This window comes from Symsagittifera roscoffensis, chromosome 2 (genome assembly GCF_963678635.1).
Source record: "Symsagittifera roscoffensis chromosome 2, txSymRosc1.1, whole genome shotgun sequence".
Lineage (NCBI taxonomy): Eukaryota > Metazoa > Xenacoelomorpha > Acoela > Convolutidae > Symsagittifera > Symsagittifera roscoffensis.
The window spans coordinates 27,971,693-27,991,096 of NC_087063.1; the positions used below are offsets into that span (position 1 = coordinate 27,971,693).

A 19,404-nucleotide genomic window follows, 5' to 3' on the forward strand; every position below is an offset into this window, starting at 1 on the left:
TAAATTTCGTTTAATTGTATGAAGGTAGAAATTTCAACGGTAAAAATGTAAACACACTGCTTTCTTCTAAGAAATTTAAAGTAGCATCATAGGTACTCCACCCTGGCAAAAAATTTTGCGATGGACTATGTGATCAAAATATTTTCCTGGTGATTCAACCAAGGAAGAACATTTTTAAACAGAGACGAAGTTGCCAATCGCATACACAAGCAAAAATGTGACCGATAACGCTACTGGAAAAACTGAATGCGTTAAACTTTGAGACTACAAAATTTTTTAAATGACGCACGCCAATTATGAGTCTACATAGTTGCTAAGTGACGCAAGCCAAATATGACGCATTAGCAGTGCCAGTCAATTTGAAAAAAAAAGAAATTTAACAACTAAAATGCCTCAATTTATTGAGTGGACGCATTTTAACTAGTATACGAATAAGTTCATTTAAAACATCTGACCCTTCCCCGTTTCAAACCCTCTGATTTTGTTGCGGGTCTCCTTCCCAAACAACCTCTACGCTACAGATGCTTAATACCTTGAAGCTCAACTGCTATTTTTAATATAATAGTCTGCGTTAATATCCTTAGCATTGGCTGTACTTAATAGCTGGTAATTGATCAAAATGAACACATTTTGTCGCAACAAAATTTGCGACTTGGGTTGGAAAAAAGAGAGTTCATACTATAACACAAGCTTTGCTTGTGTAAAAATAATTATATACACATAATCGAGCCTTTTTTCAAAAATTTGTACAAAGAAAAAAAACTAATTCTAAGCTTTATTCTAATGCTGATCCACATCTAAATTCCAGAATTCAACACCAAAAACTAGCGTTTTCAAGGCTCCGAAAGGTGCGACAACTTTAACTCCAACAATAATTGTTACTTGCTGATAGTATAAACTTAGAATGGTTCATCGTCATATACAGGTATATTCCTCTTCTTTGTTCTGTCGATTTCTTCTGCTGTCTGCTTAATTGGCTTCACAGCTGCACTGATTCTGGACCAGTCGTGTTTCAAATCCTGTGCTTTGTCCATGTGTCGTTGTTTCTTGGCGTAATACACTCGCAGTATCGTGTTTTGCAAACTCGCAAGTATAACAAGTTCCTCCCCCACTATCTCTTCTGTGAGCTGGAGCCCGTCTAGTTTTTCTATCGCAACTTCGGCTGCTTGCACTGAAGAGAACGTAACGAAACAACGGGTAGCTGAAAAAAAAAACTACTATATTGAAAGAGATAATGATTAGATGGATGAATTGTAATTAGTTTATTTACAGCCAGGGTCGTGTTCAAGGGGAGGGGGACCACCCTTATCACTACCCAAAAGGCCTTCGCTTTGGTAATACTTTATGAAGCCCATTTTGAGCCAGCCTAAAATTTCTAAAACTTTCTCAAGGCGCCAATATATATTTCAGAAAGTGGAGCGCGCGCGTCAAAACACGCATTTTTTGGTCAAAACATTCCAAAAATTGCCTAAAAACAGCCTTTTTGGCTTTTGCAAAAAACGATTTTTACCGTGTTTAGAGAAATTGGAAATTGATATGATTAACCTGAAAAAATCTGTAAAATAAGTTTAAAACCATTTTTTGATAATTTGCAGGCAACGGTGGGTTATTTTCTACAGATCTTACGTGCAAACTATGACATGGACTGGGTTTTCCACACAAGGGGATGACCGGTATGACAAAGAACTAGAGATACTGATTGATTTGTTGTTGTTTTAAAACGTATTTCAGGCTATTGATACCTAAATTTTGGTAATCTTGTGGCCTGATTTCTGTCTTTTGCCGAATAAAACGGCAGACAAAAAACAACAAGAAACATAGCCGACAGACAGTTGGAAAAAAGTCAATGAACGCAAGAAAGCAGAAAAAAACGGATTTGTTTTTTTGAACACCTTTCGAATTTCAATGATAAAAATATAGAGGGTCTTAAAGAGCTTTGAATTTCTAAAACAATTTATGATTGATATTTTTCGGTAAAATAAACCCAATTCAGAAAATTAAAATCTTATTTCTAAACTAACTTATAAAGGAATCAAAAGTCAAAGTGCGAAAAAGTAAATTTGAGCCTGAACAAATTTTAAGACTTTTCCAGAAATTAATTTAATTTAACAAAGAAGCGAAGCGGAGCCTCGCTTCACTTGCCATGCAACTAACAAAGTAAAACATTAGTCGTAGAAAAAAAACAGAGCCAAAAATGTTTAAAAACAACTAGATCTACCAACATTTATTTATTTTTGTATGTCTCGATAAACGTTCACTCTAGGTAAACATGCCAGTAATTTAAAAAAAAAATTAGCGACGGTACAAAACTTACGAAGAGAAAACAAAGCCGACAATCTTTGAGCAGACATAAGTTGAGCCGAAAAAAGGTTTACAAAAAACAACAATGAACAACACCAGCACTTGCAACTACTATGAAAGTTGCTAACATCACCAGAAAAAATCAAAGATGTGGCCAATAAGCCTACAATCTTTGAGCAGAAACCAGTTGAATCGAAAAAAAAGTTTAATTTTTTTTAACCTTTCAAGTACCTCCCTGAAAAACTACAGTGAAAGTCGCTTACAGCACAAAAAAATAGGGATGAGGCCATTAAAAGACCAATTTAACCGAAAAAAAAAGAAGATTTTTATTTAAAAAAAAACTGAAATAATTTAAGTCCCTCCCTGAAACCAGAACGAACAACACTTGCACTTGCAAAGAATGTTGCTGACAGCACAATCGAAATGCGTGATGTGGCAATTTAGCCGACAAAATTTGAGCAGACAAACGAAAGTCCGACAACTGAATTTTTACCGAGAAAAAAATTCAATTGCATACAATTGCAAAAAAACAAGGTCCGGCCGAGACTCGACCCCAGACTTTAAGGAAGGAACCTGAAAAAGAGAAGGAGTGAATAGAACGGCCATGCACGGAAGAAGTGAATAGAACGGCCAGGCTATCTGATTCAATTGATTTTGTTAAACTAGTTAACCCGAAAAAAGTCTTCATTATCCCGCTTGCGATTAGCAAGCGTTATTCCCATTTGGTAACGCTTGCTAATTGCAAGCGTAAAATTTATTTGGCAGAAAATCAATTATGACATTAAATTCACGCTAAAACCTGAGGTAAGCACCGAAGCGGACAACCTGAAAAGTACTGCTATAACTTAACTTAGACTGCCCTTTGACATTTCAAACAACGATATAAAATATGATTGAATAAAAGTACAGCAAAAAATTGCTTTTTCCACACCTGCAAGGAATAAACTTGAGTTACAAAAACAACGAAAACAGTCAACTAGCGACTAAAAAGACTCATTTCAATTATGTCTAGTTTAATTTTTAGCATCAAAAACGTCATCCACTGGCTATAAATTAGTAAAAGAAACGAAAACCAGCAAACTACTGCACTTAGGCAGTTAAAAGAAATGGTAATTCGGAACAGATTTGAAAAATACAGTCTACGAGTTGATCATCAAACACTAAAATAGTCTTCTTAAAACTATGAACGTAAATCTGAATGGCAATATCATTTTTTAATCAGTCCAAATGTAGCAGTCCATTTCGAAATGACAGATTATAAAAGTTTGTCCCACGATTACGTAAGGATTTGAGTGTAACCTCATTGTTGGTACATTTTGTTTAAGACTACCTAGTCTGATGAACCCAGTATTGTATTTGTGATTCGGTTTTGTAACGTATTCATGAAAAATTGAAGTCAATTTGTCCAGACTTTTGAGAGCAAATTTGCAGCTTCGCAAAAACGAGCGATAAACCGGCAAAAACTCAGGAGCTTCAAAAAGTACTAAATTCGAATTTTGCATGTAATAATTCGGAATGTAATAAACTAAAGGCAACCACGCTACCTTTGAAAGTTCCAGCAAAAAAAAACGAAAAAAAATCATGACCTATATAAGAGTCTGAACCACGTTCATCGACTCTTCAAAACCAGAAAACTTTAATTTTTTAAATTTTTTTGTAGGAACGGGCTACTCTTGATAATGTAAGCAATTTACGGTCCGATGTCAATTTATGAGTAAACTAATAATAGCGAGAAAAAAGTATTTGCTTCTTGTCATCTTCCAATTTGCAGAATGTTTTGAACTTACACTTGTCTGCAGTGACATCGATTACTTCGCCGTATGGTACACACAGTTTCCTTGCAAGTGTCTTAGTCATTCCTAAATTCTTGATGAAGATCGTGTTTCCCTTCTGGCTGAACGGTTTATCGTTTGCAGTCTCAATATTTTGCAGCTCAGCTGAATCTAAAATCAACCAAGACAAAAATTAGACATATCAAGCAGAAAAACTGTTTAACAACAACTAGCGTGTAACGCACCTTCGAGGCTTCGAATTATTGAGAACCCTGTAAAAACCGCACATACTGGAAAAAAGATCTTCATCCTTTGACTGTACTCTGACAGCACCCGATTATAGGGTTGGTAATTTCAAATTTTGTAAAATGTTTTTTTTTTATTCAAACGAAGTTTTTTTAATTCAAACGTTGAAAAACGATAAAGTCTTTACATCTTAGTTCATTTTCAAATGACATGAAAAAACATCACATCTCAAAAACTAAAAAAAACTGAGCCAGCACATTTAGACCCAAAATTTGTAACTCCTGAGAGTACTCTCACAGTACCCAACTACAGCGTTAGGTTTTCTAATTTTTTTTTGAAAATCCACAAAGAATGTCGTATCTCAAAAACTACAAAGATTTGAGCAATCAAGTTTGGAGGCAAAATTCGCAACCCCTGAAAGTACTGCGACTAACTACAGAGTTGAGAATTTCAAACTTTGAAAAAAAAATATTTAAGTTTTCTGAAAACTTTTTTGAAAGAATCACAATAAACCTCATATCTCAAAAACTACAAGAATTTGAGCAGTCATATTTCGAGACAAAATTTGCAACTCCTGGGAAACCCCTGACAGAGCCTCACTATAGAGATGGGAACTTCAAATTTTCAGAAATTTTTTATATCTAAGTTCTTTGAACAACTTTAAAAAAAGACATAACAAACGCCACATCTCGGAAACTAAGAGCGTTTAAGCAGTCGCAATTTGACGAAAGATTTGCAGCTTAGAGCTCCTGAGAGTACACTTACAGTACCCAACAATAAGCTTAGGAGTTTCAAATCTTTTGAATTTAATAATCTCAAGTTCAAGTTTGCTGAAAAAATTGAAAAATTCATCTCGAAAACCAGAAGGATCTGAGCAGTCATACTTGAACGCAAGATTTGCAACCATTTAAGATACCCTGACAGCAAGCCACTATTTGGGTTAGTTTTCTTATATCTAAATTTGTGAAAATCATAAAACAGGTCATATCTCGAGAACTACACGGTTTTAAGCCTTCATATTTGGAAGCAAGAATTGCAACCCTTGAGAGTACTCAGACAGCGCCCAATTGCAGGGTTGAGATTTTCAGATTTTGTGAATTACTTTGTAGTTTGGGTTTTCTGAATTTTTGAAAAACCACGTAAATTGTCGTATCTCGTACACTATAAGGATTTGGGCATTCATAATTGGGAGTCAAATTCGCAACGTGGGAAACCCTGACAGCATCCCACTATTGGTCTGCTTATAATCGGTTAAATGAATACTGAATTCAAACTGGAAAATCGCAAAAAGTTCTTAGCCATTGCAATATACGATATAGCTGAAACGTGAAAAAATTCTTTCGTTAAACATGCAGAAATAATACGTTGAAAAAGCTTAAACATGGTGAGATAGTGAAGCCCGCATTAAAATATATAATAGATTTGTGAACTACTTTTTAGCTTGGGTTTTCTGAAAAATGTTTAAAAACCACATAAATTGTCGTATCTCGTACACTAAAAGGATTTGGGCATTCATAATTGGGAGTCCAATTCGCAACCCCTGGAGAACCCTGATAACATTCCACTATTAATTTTCGTTAAACTTCTTTCGTTACACATACAAAAATAATGCGTTGAAAAAGCCTAAACGTGCCGAAATGGTGAAGCCTGCATTTAAATATGTAATAGATTGCAATAATTTGAAATTTGAAGTTTTTTTATTCCTTAATTTCTTGCATGCCTTAATAATTTGAACCTTAATTTTGACAACTTTTATTGTATTCGTGTTGGTACTCGCCAGGTAAAGACAAGGCTGATTATGAGAAAATTCAGCAGATATAACAAAAGCAAAAACCCTTTAAGCTGAAACATTTTGAGAGAAAACAAAAAAGAATTAAGACAGGAATTATACAAAATCAGAGCGAAATGCTAATTAATAACTAATACAGCGTTACAGTTCTTGTAGAATTAAATTCTAGTAGAATTAAATTTTGGAGGTCGGCGCGAGGTAGTCGAAATATGCCGAAAAAATTCATTCGGCCGAAGCCACAAGTCTATTTGGGTTAAAGAATTTGTGTTCTTGGAAAAATTAAAAAGGTGTGCGAAGAGTTTGGAGGGAGAGAGACGTTTGGTTCTATTTAGGAAGATAAATGAACGTTAATTGGGAAAGAATTCTTCTTGTGCAGCATGGGAGTGATTCTTCAAAGGGAGAGATATCAGGGGTTTTGAAAAACCAACCCTAACCCATAGTTGCTTTCCATCATTCGAGTGTTGGAAATCATAATGTATATAAATTACAAAATGAAATTTTTGAACAAAGTTTTACGGGGAGAAAAATCTATTACGGGTTACAAAAGCTTTGCTAGTCGTAACTTTAAATATAGTTTTTGGAGAACGCTATATGGCCGATTCGGTTGATACCACATTTTAATGTTAATGTTTCAAAACTACCAATTGCTTTTGATCCACTACGCTGTTATACGTGCCTGGGTCTTTAAATTTGGTGTCTGTTCGCTGTTGCAATGGTTTGAAAGTAGTGGTTGGTTTCGGAGGACAGTCATCGTCCTCCAGATTCTTTCCCTTCACAAACTCCATTTTGGGCCTCTTCGAGCTGAACTTCTGTTTCGTAGCAGTCTTAGGGGTCAACGACACGTTCTAAAATGAACATCGACCGATTTTCAGAACTGAAAATTGCCATGGTATTGACGACTAGCAATTTCGAAAGTCCGGATATTAAAATCAAAACATAGTCACTTTTTCAATAGCTGTTACTACACTATATCGCCAAAAAGGCTCATAGACCTAAATTTCACGTTTTTTTTCTCAAAAAACTGGAACTTGACGAAAAAGATCAGATTCATTTTTACCGAGAAGTGAACTAATAACCAACAGCAGCACCTTTCGACTTGATTACAAAATTTACTCTCGTACGGATAGATTTATACAGTTTTTCACAAAATCAGAAGAGATGGATTTTCTAGCGTTTTCGATGATTTCTAAGTTTTCTTTGGTTTGGGTCAATCCAGTCATTCGTTTCTTCATCAAAGCCCACACATTCTCTATGATGTTTAGATCAGCGCTGTATGGGGGCCATTCGATGGTCTGAATATGACTTTCGGCCAAATAATCTCTTATGATTTCTGCTCTATGAACAGGGCAATTGTCTTTCATAAGCTTCCAGCCAAATTTTGCATAATCCTTGATCAAATTTTGGCCAAGTACGTCCCTATAAGCTTTAGCGTTGTATGGCAGAGGACAATTTACTAATCCAAAACTACCGTCAGGTGTAATGAACCCCCAATACATAAAAGAAAAACGGCAAGAATTCTTCAAAACAGTACTACGGCTTATAACGCTCACCACGTTGACGCCAAACTCGAATACGACCATCTGTGTTCAAGGCAAATCGGATTTCGTCTGAGAAAATAACTGCATAAAAGTTGCATTTCTTCTTCCGAAAAGCAATGTTCTTCTTGCCCAAATTTAGTTTCAGAGCCGCGGAACTGCTTGAAAAACCATGTTTTTTCAAAATACGTCTGACCGTAATTGCTGAGATGGTTTTCCTACTGGAACAAACAAAATTCGACTTTAGTAACTTGATAGATCGTTTTCTGTCTTTTTTTCTTTAGATTTCTGACCAAGAAATTGTCTTCTTTTCCTTCAATTTTTGATTTTCTTCCACATTTAGAAAGCCCAGAGAAGGTAGAGTTTTTAAGATCAGCTTTGTAAACACTGTACGCAGTTTGTCGGTTTACCTTCAGCGTATTGGCTATTTTTCCGAAGGTCCAAGCTTGTTGTAAGCGAACAATTTCAAACTTAGTTTCTAAACTCAACGTGTTTCTGAATTAACTGAATAAAACGCACAAAAACGTGAAAACATTTCACATCAAAATTTACGGGCCTCACTTTTTTGTTCAATTCCTAAACAGGACTAATAATATTTTGGTGACAACTAATCTAAAAAACAGTTTTTCAACAGACACTTTTAAGAAAAAAAAGCCTGTATGAGTATTTTTGGCGAGATAGTGTAAGTACGTATACCTTGGTTCAAAAAAAGTGGCCGCTGAAATAATAGATTTTTCTAAGCATTGAGCAAACAAAATAATATAAGAAAATATGAGTCTGTTGCGTCTTTGTCTTGCCTATTCAGTCCCAGTCCATTTCTCCACAAATTTTCCTTCGTTTTCAAGACACTGGCCCAAACGCGTCGGGATAGAACCCATCAAATTTTTTCTTACCGCTGGCAAAATTACATGTTGAGATTCTTGAACATACTGAATTAGTTCGTCTTTTGTTTTCGGATTTTTCTTCTCAATAAAGGATTTAAGCATCATCCACACATTTTCCACTGGATTAATGTCTGGAGAATTGGGTGGCCACTGCAAAAATTGTACCGAATTTTCGGCAAAAAAATCTTTAGTTTGTCGGGAAGTATGGGGTGTGGCGCCGTCCTGCTCTAGTATCCAGCCATCGGGAAATAATGCAGTGGCGTAAGGAATAAAGTCACCAACAATTTCGCAGTACTTGGAACTATCAATTGTACCTCTTTCGATGATTTTCATGTAAAAACCTTTACTCGATATTGCTCCCCAGACCATAATTTTGGGTGAAAACTTCGGGAAACCTTTTCGCGGCGTTTTTCGATAAGAACTCCAAAGCTTGATTTTATTCCGATGAAGTTGGAACATGCACTCGTCAGAAAGCCAGGTTTCTCCGAAATTGAAGTTCTTCCATGTTCTGCAAAATTCGATTCTTTTTTGCTCATGGACCGGTGTGATATTCGGGATGATTTTTGCAGTCTTTTTCTGCACGCCGGACGATTTCAGAGCTCGGAAAACTGTGGATTTACTGACGGATGTCCTAGCTAACTCGTTATAACGATCACAGACATTTTGAGTTGATGCCGACGGAGATTTAAGCGCAATTTGACATAAGCGTTTTTTCTCATTGCCAGAAATTTGGAGAGGTCGGCCGCTTCCTTTCTTTCTTTCCAAGGTTCCCTTTTCTTCCAAGATTTTCATGTTACGTCGGAAACTACGCGGTGGCATTTTCACCAGTTTCGACAGATATTCACGTTGTTTGGAGTCGTTGACATAGAGAAATTCAAGTAAATCGCGTTTCGCTTGCATTTCAAAATTTTGTGTTGAAGAATGATGTGTAGCATTTTCATTAGCTAAGTACCTGTCAATTGATTCACACGGCGACAAAGTCTGTTCAACTTCTTTCTTTTTTATTTTTGCCACATTTTGCCAAAATTTGCCGCTTTCGAGCTATACGCATTTTTCAAAAATATTGCCGCGGCCATTTTTTTTGAACCAAGGTATACAAACTCAACGTCAGCTTTCATCCATCTATGCGATAGTGTAATAAAAATAGCCAACAGGAATAATCAACAAGGAAACCAAAAAAACTACTGATTTTTCAGATCTTTTTAAACAAATCTGGATATCAAGAAAAAAATAACGCAAAACTACTACTTAAACTCAAAAAACAGCACAGAGGCGATCCAACACAAACATAAGAAAAAAACAAAAAAAGTCGTAAGAAACGTCAAAAATGTTTTAAAAAAACTAGGTCTACCAACACTTACTTTTTTGCATGTCTCGATAAACGTTCATTCTAGGCAAACATCCCAGACAATTGAATATTAAATTTGCAACCAAACAAATGTAGGAAGAGGAAACAAAGCGACAATCTTTGATCAGACAAGTTGAGCCGGAAAAAAGACTTGATAAAAAAAGTTTCAAGTCCCCCTGAAACTACATAGAACAATACTTGCACCTGCAACTACAATGAAAGTTGCTCCCAGCACCAGCAAAATCCGTGATCTGGCAACTAAGCCAAAAATTGAGAAAACAAACAAAAGTCCGACAACCCAATTTTTACTGGAAAAAAATTTCAATTGAATACATACTGGAAAACGAGTTCCGGCCGGGACTTGAAACCCTGACCTTAGAGTAAAAAGTGACAGCGTTAATTCTAGGCCAAGCGAGAACGAACCTGCAAGTTGTAAGCTTCAATAAAAAAGGAAGTAAGAAAAACAAGTAAGATTTCTAAGAAAAGTTGTTTACGGGAAAAAAGTCTAGTTCCCGATTGAAAGACATTTGCTCTCGCAAGTGTAATTATCATTGACATTTCTATTGATTTCTCTAGCTTTCTCAAAGTGAGATAATTTTACTGAGAAAGTTGGATCAACCAATAACTTCATCAGGTTGGGAACTTTGAAATCTACTTGGTGAATTCAAAGTTCTTTAAGAGCACAGTTTCTCAACAATTTAGCAATAATATTGAAGTAATCTTAGAAGAATTCAAAACTAGAGCTAAAAAAGATGAAATGAGCATGAAATGTTTGTCATTTATCATTTTTGCGGACTATTGTCTACTTTTGCAGCTTTTCAGGCGTTTATCGGATTAATTGAGCAATCCCACTGGCTAATATGAAGCGCTATGATCGATCTGAAAACTCAGATGAATTTTCCTACACAGAAGCAAAGTGGACCAAAAAAACTGAAATGCTAATGAGCCATCAAATTATAACAGTCAGAAAAAATCGAGAAGATACTGTGAAAATTTTTTTTTTTATCAAAAATTTTGAGGCAAATTTTTGCTGTTTATCATATTTAAAAAAATTGAAAACAACCAAAATAGCGTTTCAATTAAGTCAACTAAACACAGAAAATTTTCCAATGAGACGCTGTGCAATTAAATTAAGGAAACAGTAATTAAATTATTGAAAAAAAGGCGAGCACTAAAGCCGACAAATTTGGTCGAAAAAAATTTTACAGTTAAAAAATCTTCAATTTAACAGCTGTTGAAGTTCGCATTCAGAAAGCGTTCAATCTTCCAATAATAAAAACCAAATAAGCAATGTAGTTAGCTGGTAGAAATATCGGAAACTCGGAAATATCTTGGAAATCACCAGGAAACATCATTAACATTATTTCAAAAACAATTTTTTTAGGTCGACCAAATTGAATTTCTGAGCTCTCCCAAAGCTCTATAAAGACCAACAGGCCAAAAAAAGGCGTTTTAGGCATTTTTTCAGACCAAAAAACTGTTTTTTTCGACGCGCGCTCCTCCCTCAAAGTTTAGGATCCGTCATCCAAAAATGGATATCTCAAAATAGTACAAAGGGGGACGCTTTGGGTCGGCAGGGGGTCGAATCCCTGAAAAAAGGCGTACGCCCCCCATCCACTAATTCCGCCCCTGCATGTACTGCATGCATATGGCATGAAATCTGTAAACAAAGTTCTTTACGGGAAAAAAGTCTTGTACCCGGTAGCAACACACTTGCTAATTATACAACAAATCACGCATTATGGCTCATTGTATTAGCAGCTGTGTTTTCTATGGTCGATCTCGCCAAAGTATTCAAAAATAAAGGACGAAATAACAGTAGACAAATTCAAAAACAGAATTATCTGCCAAACAACTGGTTATTTAGGTTAAACGCTCTATCAAGAACTAGAGAAATCGGACAGCCAAACCAATCTGTTTGCTCCGATCAACAACGGTGAAAAAGGAACGTTGTATTCGGCTTAGTATCTTGGTCATGTCTACTAGCTTGAGTACCGTGCATTGTTAAAGTACAAATATCTACATACTTGATTAGAATTTAACAACAGAGGTGAAGTTGAACTTCGCAAAAAGCAGTATAAAACAGGCGAAGCTGAACTTCGCATACACAAGCAAAAAATAGTAGATATAGCATTATGCAGAATGGTCTAAGAGCACGAAAACTTAAAAATAATAACTTTTATTGATTTATACGGGCAAACTGATAAAAAAAATTGAACAGAATCGTCAATAATACTAAACTGAATAAATTGAGCATGAAATAAAAAATTTCATTAATTTCAGTTTGCAAATTTTTTACAAGAAAATCTCAATTAAATTATTCAAATTATGCATAAAATACTAGTTTCTTTAGTTATTGACAATTCTAATACTTAATTTACCAAATAGCTAATGAAAATTGTTATATTTCTGTTTTTCTGCTCTTGGACGAATTCTGCTCTTGAGCCATTCTGCTTGCCGTGCCACCCAACAATATGGTCGATAACGCTACTGAGAAAAACTGGTGGCGTCCCTCAGGCTTGAAATTTATTTTGGCTTAATTTCAGCCAATCAGAATTGAGTATTCAAAAACCTCAGCGAAATCACAAAAATCTCAGCAAACAAAACTAGGCAGGCCACTCGTGCGTGTCAATATGGACCGATTATATAACAAGCAGATGAATGAAATTAAAGCCGGATCGAACGCGGATTGGAACAATTTTAATATTTCTGGGATACCGATTTACGAAAAAAGGAAAAACAAAAAACTAAATTTATTATACCTGCATCAAGTATGATTATTATATTATGATTTTCTGTTAATATTGACTTCGATTTTGAGAGAAAGGCATTTAGCCAATAGAAACAGCTAGCGATTTTGATTGGTTGAAATTTTTCCAGAATTCGGTCCCTCCAGCATGAGAACCCTCGACGGAAAAACTGAATGAGTAAAACTTCGAGTCTACAAAATTTCTTAAATGACGCACGACAATTATGAGTCTACACAATTGCGAAGTGACACAAGCCAATTATGACGCATTAGCAGTACCAGTCATTTTGAAAAAAAAGAAATTTACCAATTAAGTATATAATTTAGTTGGAGAGCGCAACTGAACTTTTAGTAGATGAAATTAAACTGAAATCGTACATAGATGCCTAGAATCATTCATAAATGCATTATTACGTATGAATTCACGTCTGTAAAAAACTAAAGCATTTTTGGCCTTTTCCTGAAAAAGAAAATACAAAAAATCCATCACGACCTATAGAAGTGTCTGAACTACGTATACCGACTCTTAAGATGGAAAAGAACAAAACCTTGAAACTCCTTAAGCTTTTCAGCAAAATCAATGCTTTGGAAAGTAAGCCGACCAAAAATAAGACAACTGATAGTAAGCAACAGGCGCTTTTCCCAGAAAAAATCAAACTCCAAATAAAAAAAACTAAGTCCAGCCAGGACTCGAACCCTGGACGTTAGGCACACAATGAACGCACTTTACCAAAAAAAAACCAAAAAAAGAAAGGCTTGGAAGTAACTGCCGTTTCAGAATTCAGCAAGGTTAGATTGCTGCAATGGTAAATACTTAAACTACTATGTCTTATTATGTACAAACTCTACAGAATTACGTAATAACAGCACCAACCAAAAACCTAGTTTGGAAAAATGCGTGTTTTTCTTTAACTTCGGAAACAAAAGTATTGTGATTGCTCGCGTTGATTTGAAAATGATGAGCTTAAGTAATATAGACACCTGAGTTTACCGAAAACTGTTTAGCATTTCTAAATATCAATATTCAAACTCCATTACCTCCTCAGCCACGTCTTGTTTGAGCAAGGATCCGACAGCTTCTTCATTCTCCTGACTTTTCTCTGTCTGTTCCTTCAGATACTCTTTCAGCTCATCTTCTGGGGTCTTCAGGGCCCTCGCAGTCCGCTTGAACCCCCCTGTACGACTACCACTTCCTTTGGCCGTGATCAACTGACCACTGGCAGCCAATTTCTGAAGCAGATTGTAAGATTACTGAAAAAATCAAAACCATCTACGGCCGATTTAACAGCAAACTCGAAACATAGTTGATGCTACTGATTTGAACGATAAACTAAGCAACCCGAGAAAATAATACAACTCTTGAAATAAAATAAAGAAAAACTAACTTCTCTTTTACTACACAGATAATGACTGCTTAAAACTTTAAACTTCACATCGAGTAAGCTCCATTTCCAGAAAAATCATCAATATAACATTTATCAATAAAAACGCTTTTCACGAATTGATAGCAAAATAGTTAATTTTCAGTTTGAATAATTGCACGTTAAAAAAATTTTTTAAAAAAGAAAACAATAAGCCTTTAATATCAAGAATATCTGAGTCTTAAGTCGGAAAGCGAGTCACTACTGTACTTATCGAAATTGCTTAACCCTTTTCTTTCAAGAACGAAGAGATCAAATGCGATGTATAAAAAAGTTAACATAAATTGTCGAACTAATAATCCGAAAAAGTTTCCTAGCTGCCATGAATTGGCGAAGGGCTTAAGATAGCGATGCCGGAGGCTTAAGATAGCATTAAAGGGGATTTGATTGAAACACTGTTTCCTATTGCTTTGTGGATCCATTGTCAAAATGCTGTGTGTGGTCTAGCCCGAACCACAAATGCAGTTGAAGGGTGGCATCTAGGTGTAACCGCTTTGTTTCAAGGTAGCCATACTTCAATATTTACGTTTCTTGAAAAAATTCAACTGGATTCCTTAAACCAAAAATTCAAAATTTTGAAGGCATCCAGCGGTGCTATCAACTTATCCCGGAAAAAGTACCGTGATCTGAATGAAAAAGTTCAACAGATAACTAGTTCATACACAGACTCTAACTTATTGTCTTATATCCGTTCACTTGCCCATTTAACCTATTAAATTTTGTTTTAGTTTTTGCCTAATTTCTCCCAAATTTAAATTTGTTTGATCAACTTTTTTTATTGACGTCTCCTTGCACCCGCCGAAACGCAATACTAGGACTCGCATTCGAAATTGATGTCTCTAGCAAATTGATCCCAGAGCAATTGCCCTTAATTACGGGACGCTAGGTTGGGGGTAGGGGCCTGATGGCCATTTGAGCATTGCACTTAGCAAAAAAAAGTTGATCAAAGTTGATAATTGATATTTTTATCAAATAGAATGGCAAGTGATTCGTAATGAAAATGATTTCGAAGCTTTAGAATTTTGCAAAAAAAAACTCCATTTCCATTTTGTACCGACTTGAGTTGTCTTGAAAATCAGGCCATTTTTGTCAAAGTTGGTTTTGATTAATTGGAAACCCTTTTCAAGTTCATTTGTAGTCTAAGCTGTTTTGAAGTTTGAGTTTCAATTTGAAGGCCAAGTGATTAGCAAGGTCATTTATGTTAGAAATTTGTGCAGCAAAATTTTTGCCGTTTCTTTGATTTTAACCGACGCTTTGTTTTTGCTTTGATCGATTAACCGCTTTATTTTCAATTCTCAGATTCTTTGTTTTTATACTATGGTATCTTATGTCGTGGGTAATTTTAGAACGAGGCATCTTTTGGAATGGTATCTTATTGACTGGGATCTTCTCGTTTGGGATCTTAAGGTAAGGGATCTTTTGTCATGTAACCAAGATAGCTGGCTCATTTTAATCGAGCATCTGGATCCACCAATTTGGACAAATGAATTTCCAAAATTGGTAAAGTGTCGATGTAGTAACATAATGAAATAGTTTTTTGATGTGGATAGTGTTTATTATGGTCATATATTTTTATCCCAAATGATTGCTAAGGTATTTAACCAACTAAGTGAGAATTTGCGGTTCCGGCCATATGAAAACTGGTAACAACTGGAAACAAGAAATTGTTTGCATCTCAAAAAAAATTCCACTCATCAACTAGGTCCTTGAGCAATATGCATAAATTTATGCCTATGCTTACCTTGGCGATCTCTGTAGCTTCACTTGGAGTCTCGCAAGCAGCCAGCTTCTGGTTGGATCTCTTTTGCTGTTCCTGCATGAGTCTGTACTTGGCCTGTAGTTCTTCCAGCTCCTTCTTTCTCTTCTCCAGCAGAGCGTGCTTGGCCATCAACATACTCTCCTCTGGAGACAATTCATTCTGACTCACTCCGCCCATCGCGCCACGTCAGTCATGCCAGCAGGTCATTACACTCAACTGAAGGAAGTTCTAATTTTCTGACATTTATTGCCTGAATTTTCAATCGTAACTTTACTCATGAGTAAGATTGGTTAACATATATTTCAATACACCTATGGTTTTCTTCAGAAAAAAAATTCGAGCCTATCAAACATAATTCGATTGCTCTCAAACTGGTCATACTTGATACTATATAATAAAACTTCTGCTGACATGTTCACCAAACCAGAGCCAATAGACACATGTCAATAAAAACATCGTTACGGCTCTTTGAACTTCAAGAATCTCCTATAATACACAATTTTTTCATAAGACCATCACAATTAAAGAAACCTGGTTCAATGGGTTATCTGTCTTCCGCCGAGAAAATTCAAAAAAAACCCAATTTCGAAGGTTTTTACGCTATTTGTACTTACGTAATTAGAGAGCGCAATTTGCCTTTCGTTGAGAAAATTATTTCGAATCGAACTTCAAACGAAAGTCAAGCCCCGAAAAACCAAACTACAGCGTGAACTATTTATACGAAAAAAAATGCAACCTAAATATGTGCCTGCATTTACTGACGTTCACTGCAGCTTAAAAATCAGCAAGAAGAACGTCATAACAAAAAACAATCTATAAGTGCACTAGAAATTCTCTTTCTCACTCATTCCTAGATCTATTTTGGTCTGAAAAACGGGGAAATTCAAACAAATTTATATGTGATGAGCTTTTAGATGCTACCTAATTGCGGCACCTAAAATCTGGCAGAAAACCACCCTGCGCCATAGTTAATACCGTCACTTCCTGATATGGTCGGAGCAAAAATGAAGTTTGTTCCGATATGAACTTTAAGGTAGCTTTGAAGGAAGGTGATTCAAAATTGGCAGTCAAGTCAAGCGAATTTGGCAAAGGAACTTTCGTTCGCTACTTGCCATTGCCGCATTTGAAACTCACCAATGCCGAGCTTGAAAACGAGGATGAACATGTCCATTTGCGATGCTAATCGTCTCCCATGCAAATCGCTACATCCTCGTGTATTTTTTGTCAAGACGAAGTTTCGAAAAACTTGTGATCGTTCCTTTCCAAATCAATTTCTATTTGAGCAAAAATTAACTTAAAATACTTGCAGAACATCATCATGAGAACATCAATGTCAAAGAAAGCGACAGAAAACTCAACCATCTTCGTACTGTTTTCTAATAGAAATAGAACAACTTGTCTGCTATTAGAAATTAAGGTACAACAGTACCGCTCGTACATCAGGGCATCAGCCCTGAATGTTCAGAATGCCCTCTGTCTTCGATCACAAATTTATTTATTAAAAACTCTTATAAAAACTGCGTAAAATGAAAATTTTTAGATTAGGTGTTTTTTTAATTTTCATTTCTTAATTTGTATACCGCCACAAGCTGTGTAAATTACCAATAGATATATTTAGCGCATGGTAGCATAATAAGAGAAAATTGCTAGCCTCAGTTCAAATTTAAGGACTTAATCTCTTACACAGAGGCGAAGCTGAGCTCCGCTTTGCACCACTTGCGGTGATACAACAATCAAACAAGGCACTATTCTGTGAGTTTAGCATCAGAAGAAAACTTACCAAGCGGAAACAAAGCTGAAAACACTTTAGCAGAAACCCTTTAAGCCGAAAAAAACTCGACGAGACTTAAGACTTACAAAAAGTTAACAAGTCCCCTTCACCCTCAGCGCACACACAAAAAGCGCCACTAAGCCGATATAATAAAGGCCGAAACCAATTAAGACAAAAAAGGAAAATCCAAAAAGCCGGAAAGACTCAAAAATTTGAGAATAAAATATTATCAAGTCCGTCTCAACCTCACAACACACAAACTTTTTTCTCTGGTCAACAGACGCAATATGAGCCCATTAAGCCGATATAATATAGACCAAAACCAATTAAGGCGAAAAAAGAAAGAACAAAAATGCCATAAAAAACTGTTGCCATGAAAAACGTGAACTATAATTTCTATTTAAATTTAAGCAAAATATGCGATCCAGATAGAAGCAAAGAAACTAATTTTCACTTGAAACGACTCAAAAACAGGTCACAAAGCCGAAATCATTTGGACAGAAAAAAAATTAAGAAAAAAAGAAGAAAATACAAGATTTACAAACAGCAGAAGTAAAGCAAAACACTAAAAGCAACTACAATGTGAATTGCACATAGCAAGAAAAACAATACTAAGACGTGGCAAGTAGGCAGACAAAACATAAGCCGGCAATTCTTTTTGAAACGGAATATTCCCCGTGTAAAAAAACAGGTCCCGGCCAGATTCGAAACCGGGACCTTTGCGGTACCAAGCAAATTTGTTACCTCCAGGCTAAGTGGGCCGGAAACGCAAAGAATTTGAAGAGGGCCGGGAACGCTCGGAAGATATCTCTAAGGACGAATCTAGAAGTACTCAAGAGGGTAATCAATAACTTTTAGATGCTAAAAACGAAATTCCGTCGAAAATGCTTAGGTAAAAAGTTGGCGAAAATTGAAGATTCCCTCACAGAGAGTCGAGTATCTTCGCGCTCAAAAACCAACAACAGCAAAAAAAAACATAGCCAATTGAAGATTGGAAAAGAGTAGTGAACGCATGTAAACATAAAAAACATACTTTAAACTCTTTAAGATTCTAGAACAATTAATGATTGGCGCCTTTTTGATAATATGAACCCAACTAGAGAAAACTGTATCAAAAGGTAATGTTTTTATTCCGCTGAAAATCTAAAAAATTAATTCCACTTTCGAAACTAGAAATCGTTCACGTTTTTTCGCGCCTTTCCACATTCGTATTTGGAGAATGCTATTTACGTCACTTTCAGCAGTTGAATTTCAATTGAACTCAAAAAGAGCATACATACCTTAGTCCATTCATAAATGCATCAATATGCATGAATGCACATCTGTAATTATTAGAGACTTTTAAGTCTTTTCCAGAAAAAAAAAACAAAAAAATCAGCAAGAACTACATAAGAGTCTTCACTACGTTCTTTACTCTTAATAACAAACTTCAGACGTTTCAAAATCAAAAAAATATATAGTCAGCGCACAATTTGAAATGTTATTTCACCTCAAGGTTTAAAACACAAGTCAACCGGAATTGAACCTTCTTATTCAAACGCTTGTTATAATCTGCCAAAAAAGATATTCTGGCAGATTATAATAAAACAAAATTGGTTGCTTTGGTGAACACGATCAAACTCTTGAAACTCAATCCAAGGAAAAAGATCCCGTTATACCCTGCAGCGTCTTCAAACTTGACGTTTTGAAAACAAATAACCTCTCCTCAAATTACCATTAAGTCATACAAATCAATGCTTTGGAACAAAAAAATAACAAATCCAACTCAACTTATAATCGCAATGGTTGAAAAATGTTATTGATTTGTCGTTTGAAACGAGTATAATTCC

The 19,404-nt window shown here is 35.7% G+C and overlaps 1 protein-coding gene across 1 annotated transcript; it reads right to left on the reverse strand.

Annotated features, from left to right (window-relative positions):
* Nucleotides 1-762: 762 nt before the first annotated feature.
* LOC134839259 (negative elongation factor E-like) lies at nucleotides 763-16,074 on the reverse strand. Its single transcript, XM_063854754.1, has 5 exons — nucleotides 15,787-16,074; nucleotides 13,663-13,854; nucleotides 6,785-6,953; nucleotides 4,089-4,244; nucleotides 763-1,201 (listed from the first exon to the last, which is right to left on the reverse strand). Exons 1-5 carry the CDS (start codon nucleotides 15,979-15,981, stop codon nucleotides 900-902), a joined length of 1,014 nt encoding a protein of 337 aa, XP_063710824.1. The 5' UTR covers nucleotides 15,982-16,074; the 3' UTR covers nucleotides 763-899.
* Between the last annotated feature and the right edge of the window lie 3,330 nt (nucleotides 16,075-19,404).

Excerpts from the sequence above, each read along its gene's own strand:
- LOC134839259 (XM_063854754.1), bottom strand. The coding sequence starts at position 15,981 with ATGGGCGGAGTGAGTCAGAATGAATTGTCTCCAGAGGAGAGTATGTTG. Across the intron at positions 4,245-6,784 it reads CACCAAATTTAAAGACCCAG|ATTCAGCTGAGCTGCAAAAT; the intron begins GCACGTATAACA and ends GGTTGATTTTAG. Across the intron at positions 1,202-4,088 it reads CGATGTCACTGCAGACAAGT|CTACCCGTTGTTTCGTTACG; the intron begins GTAAGTTCAAAA and ends TTTTTTTTTCAG.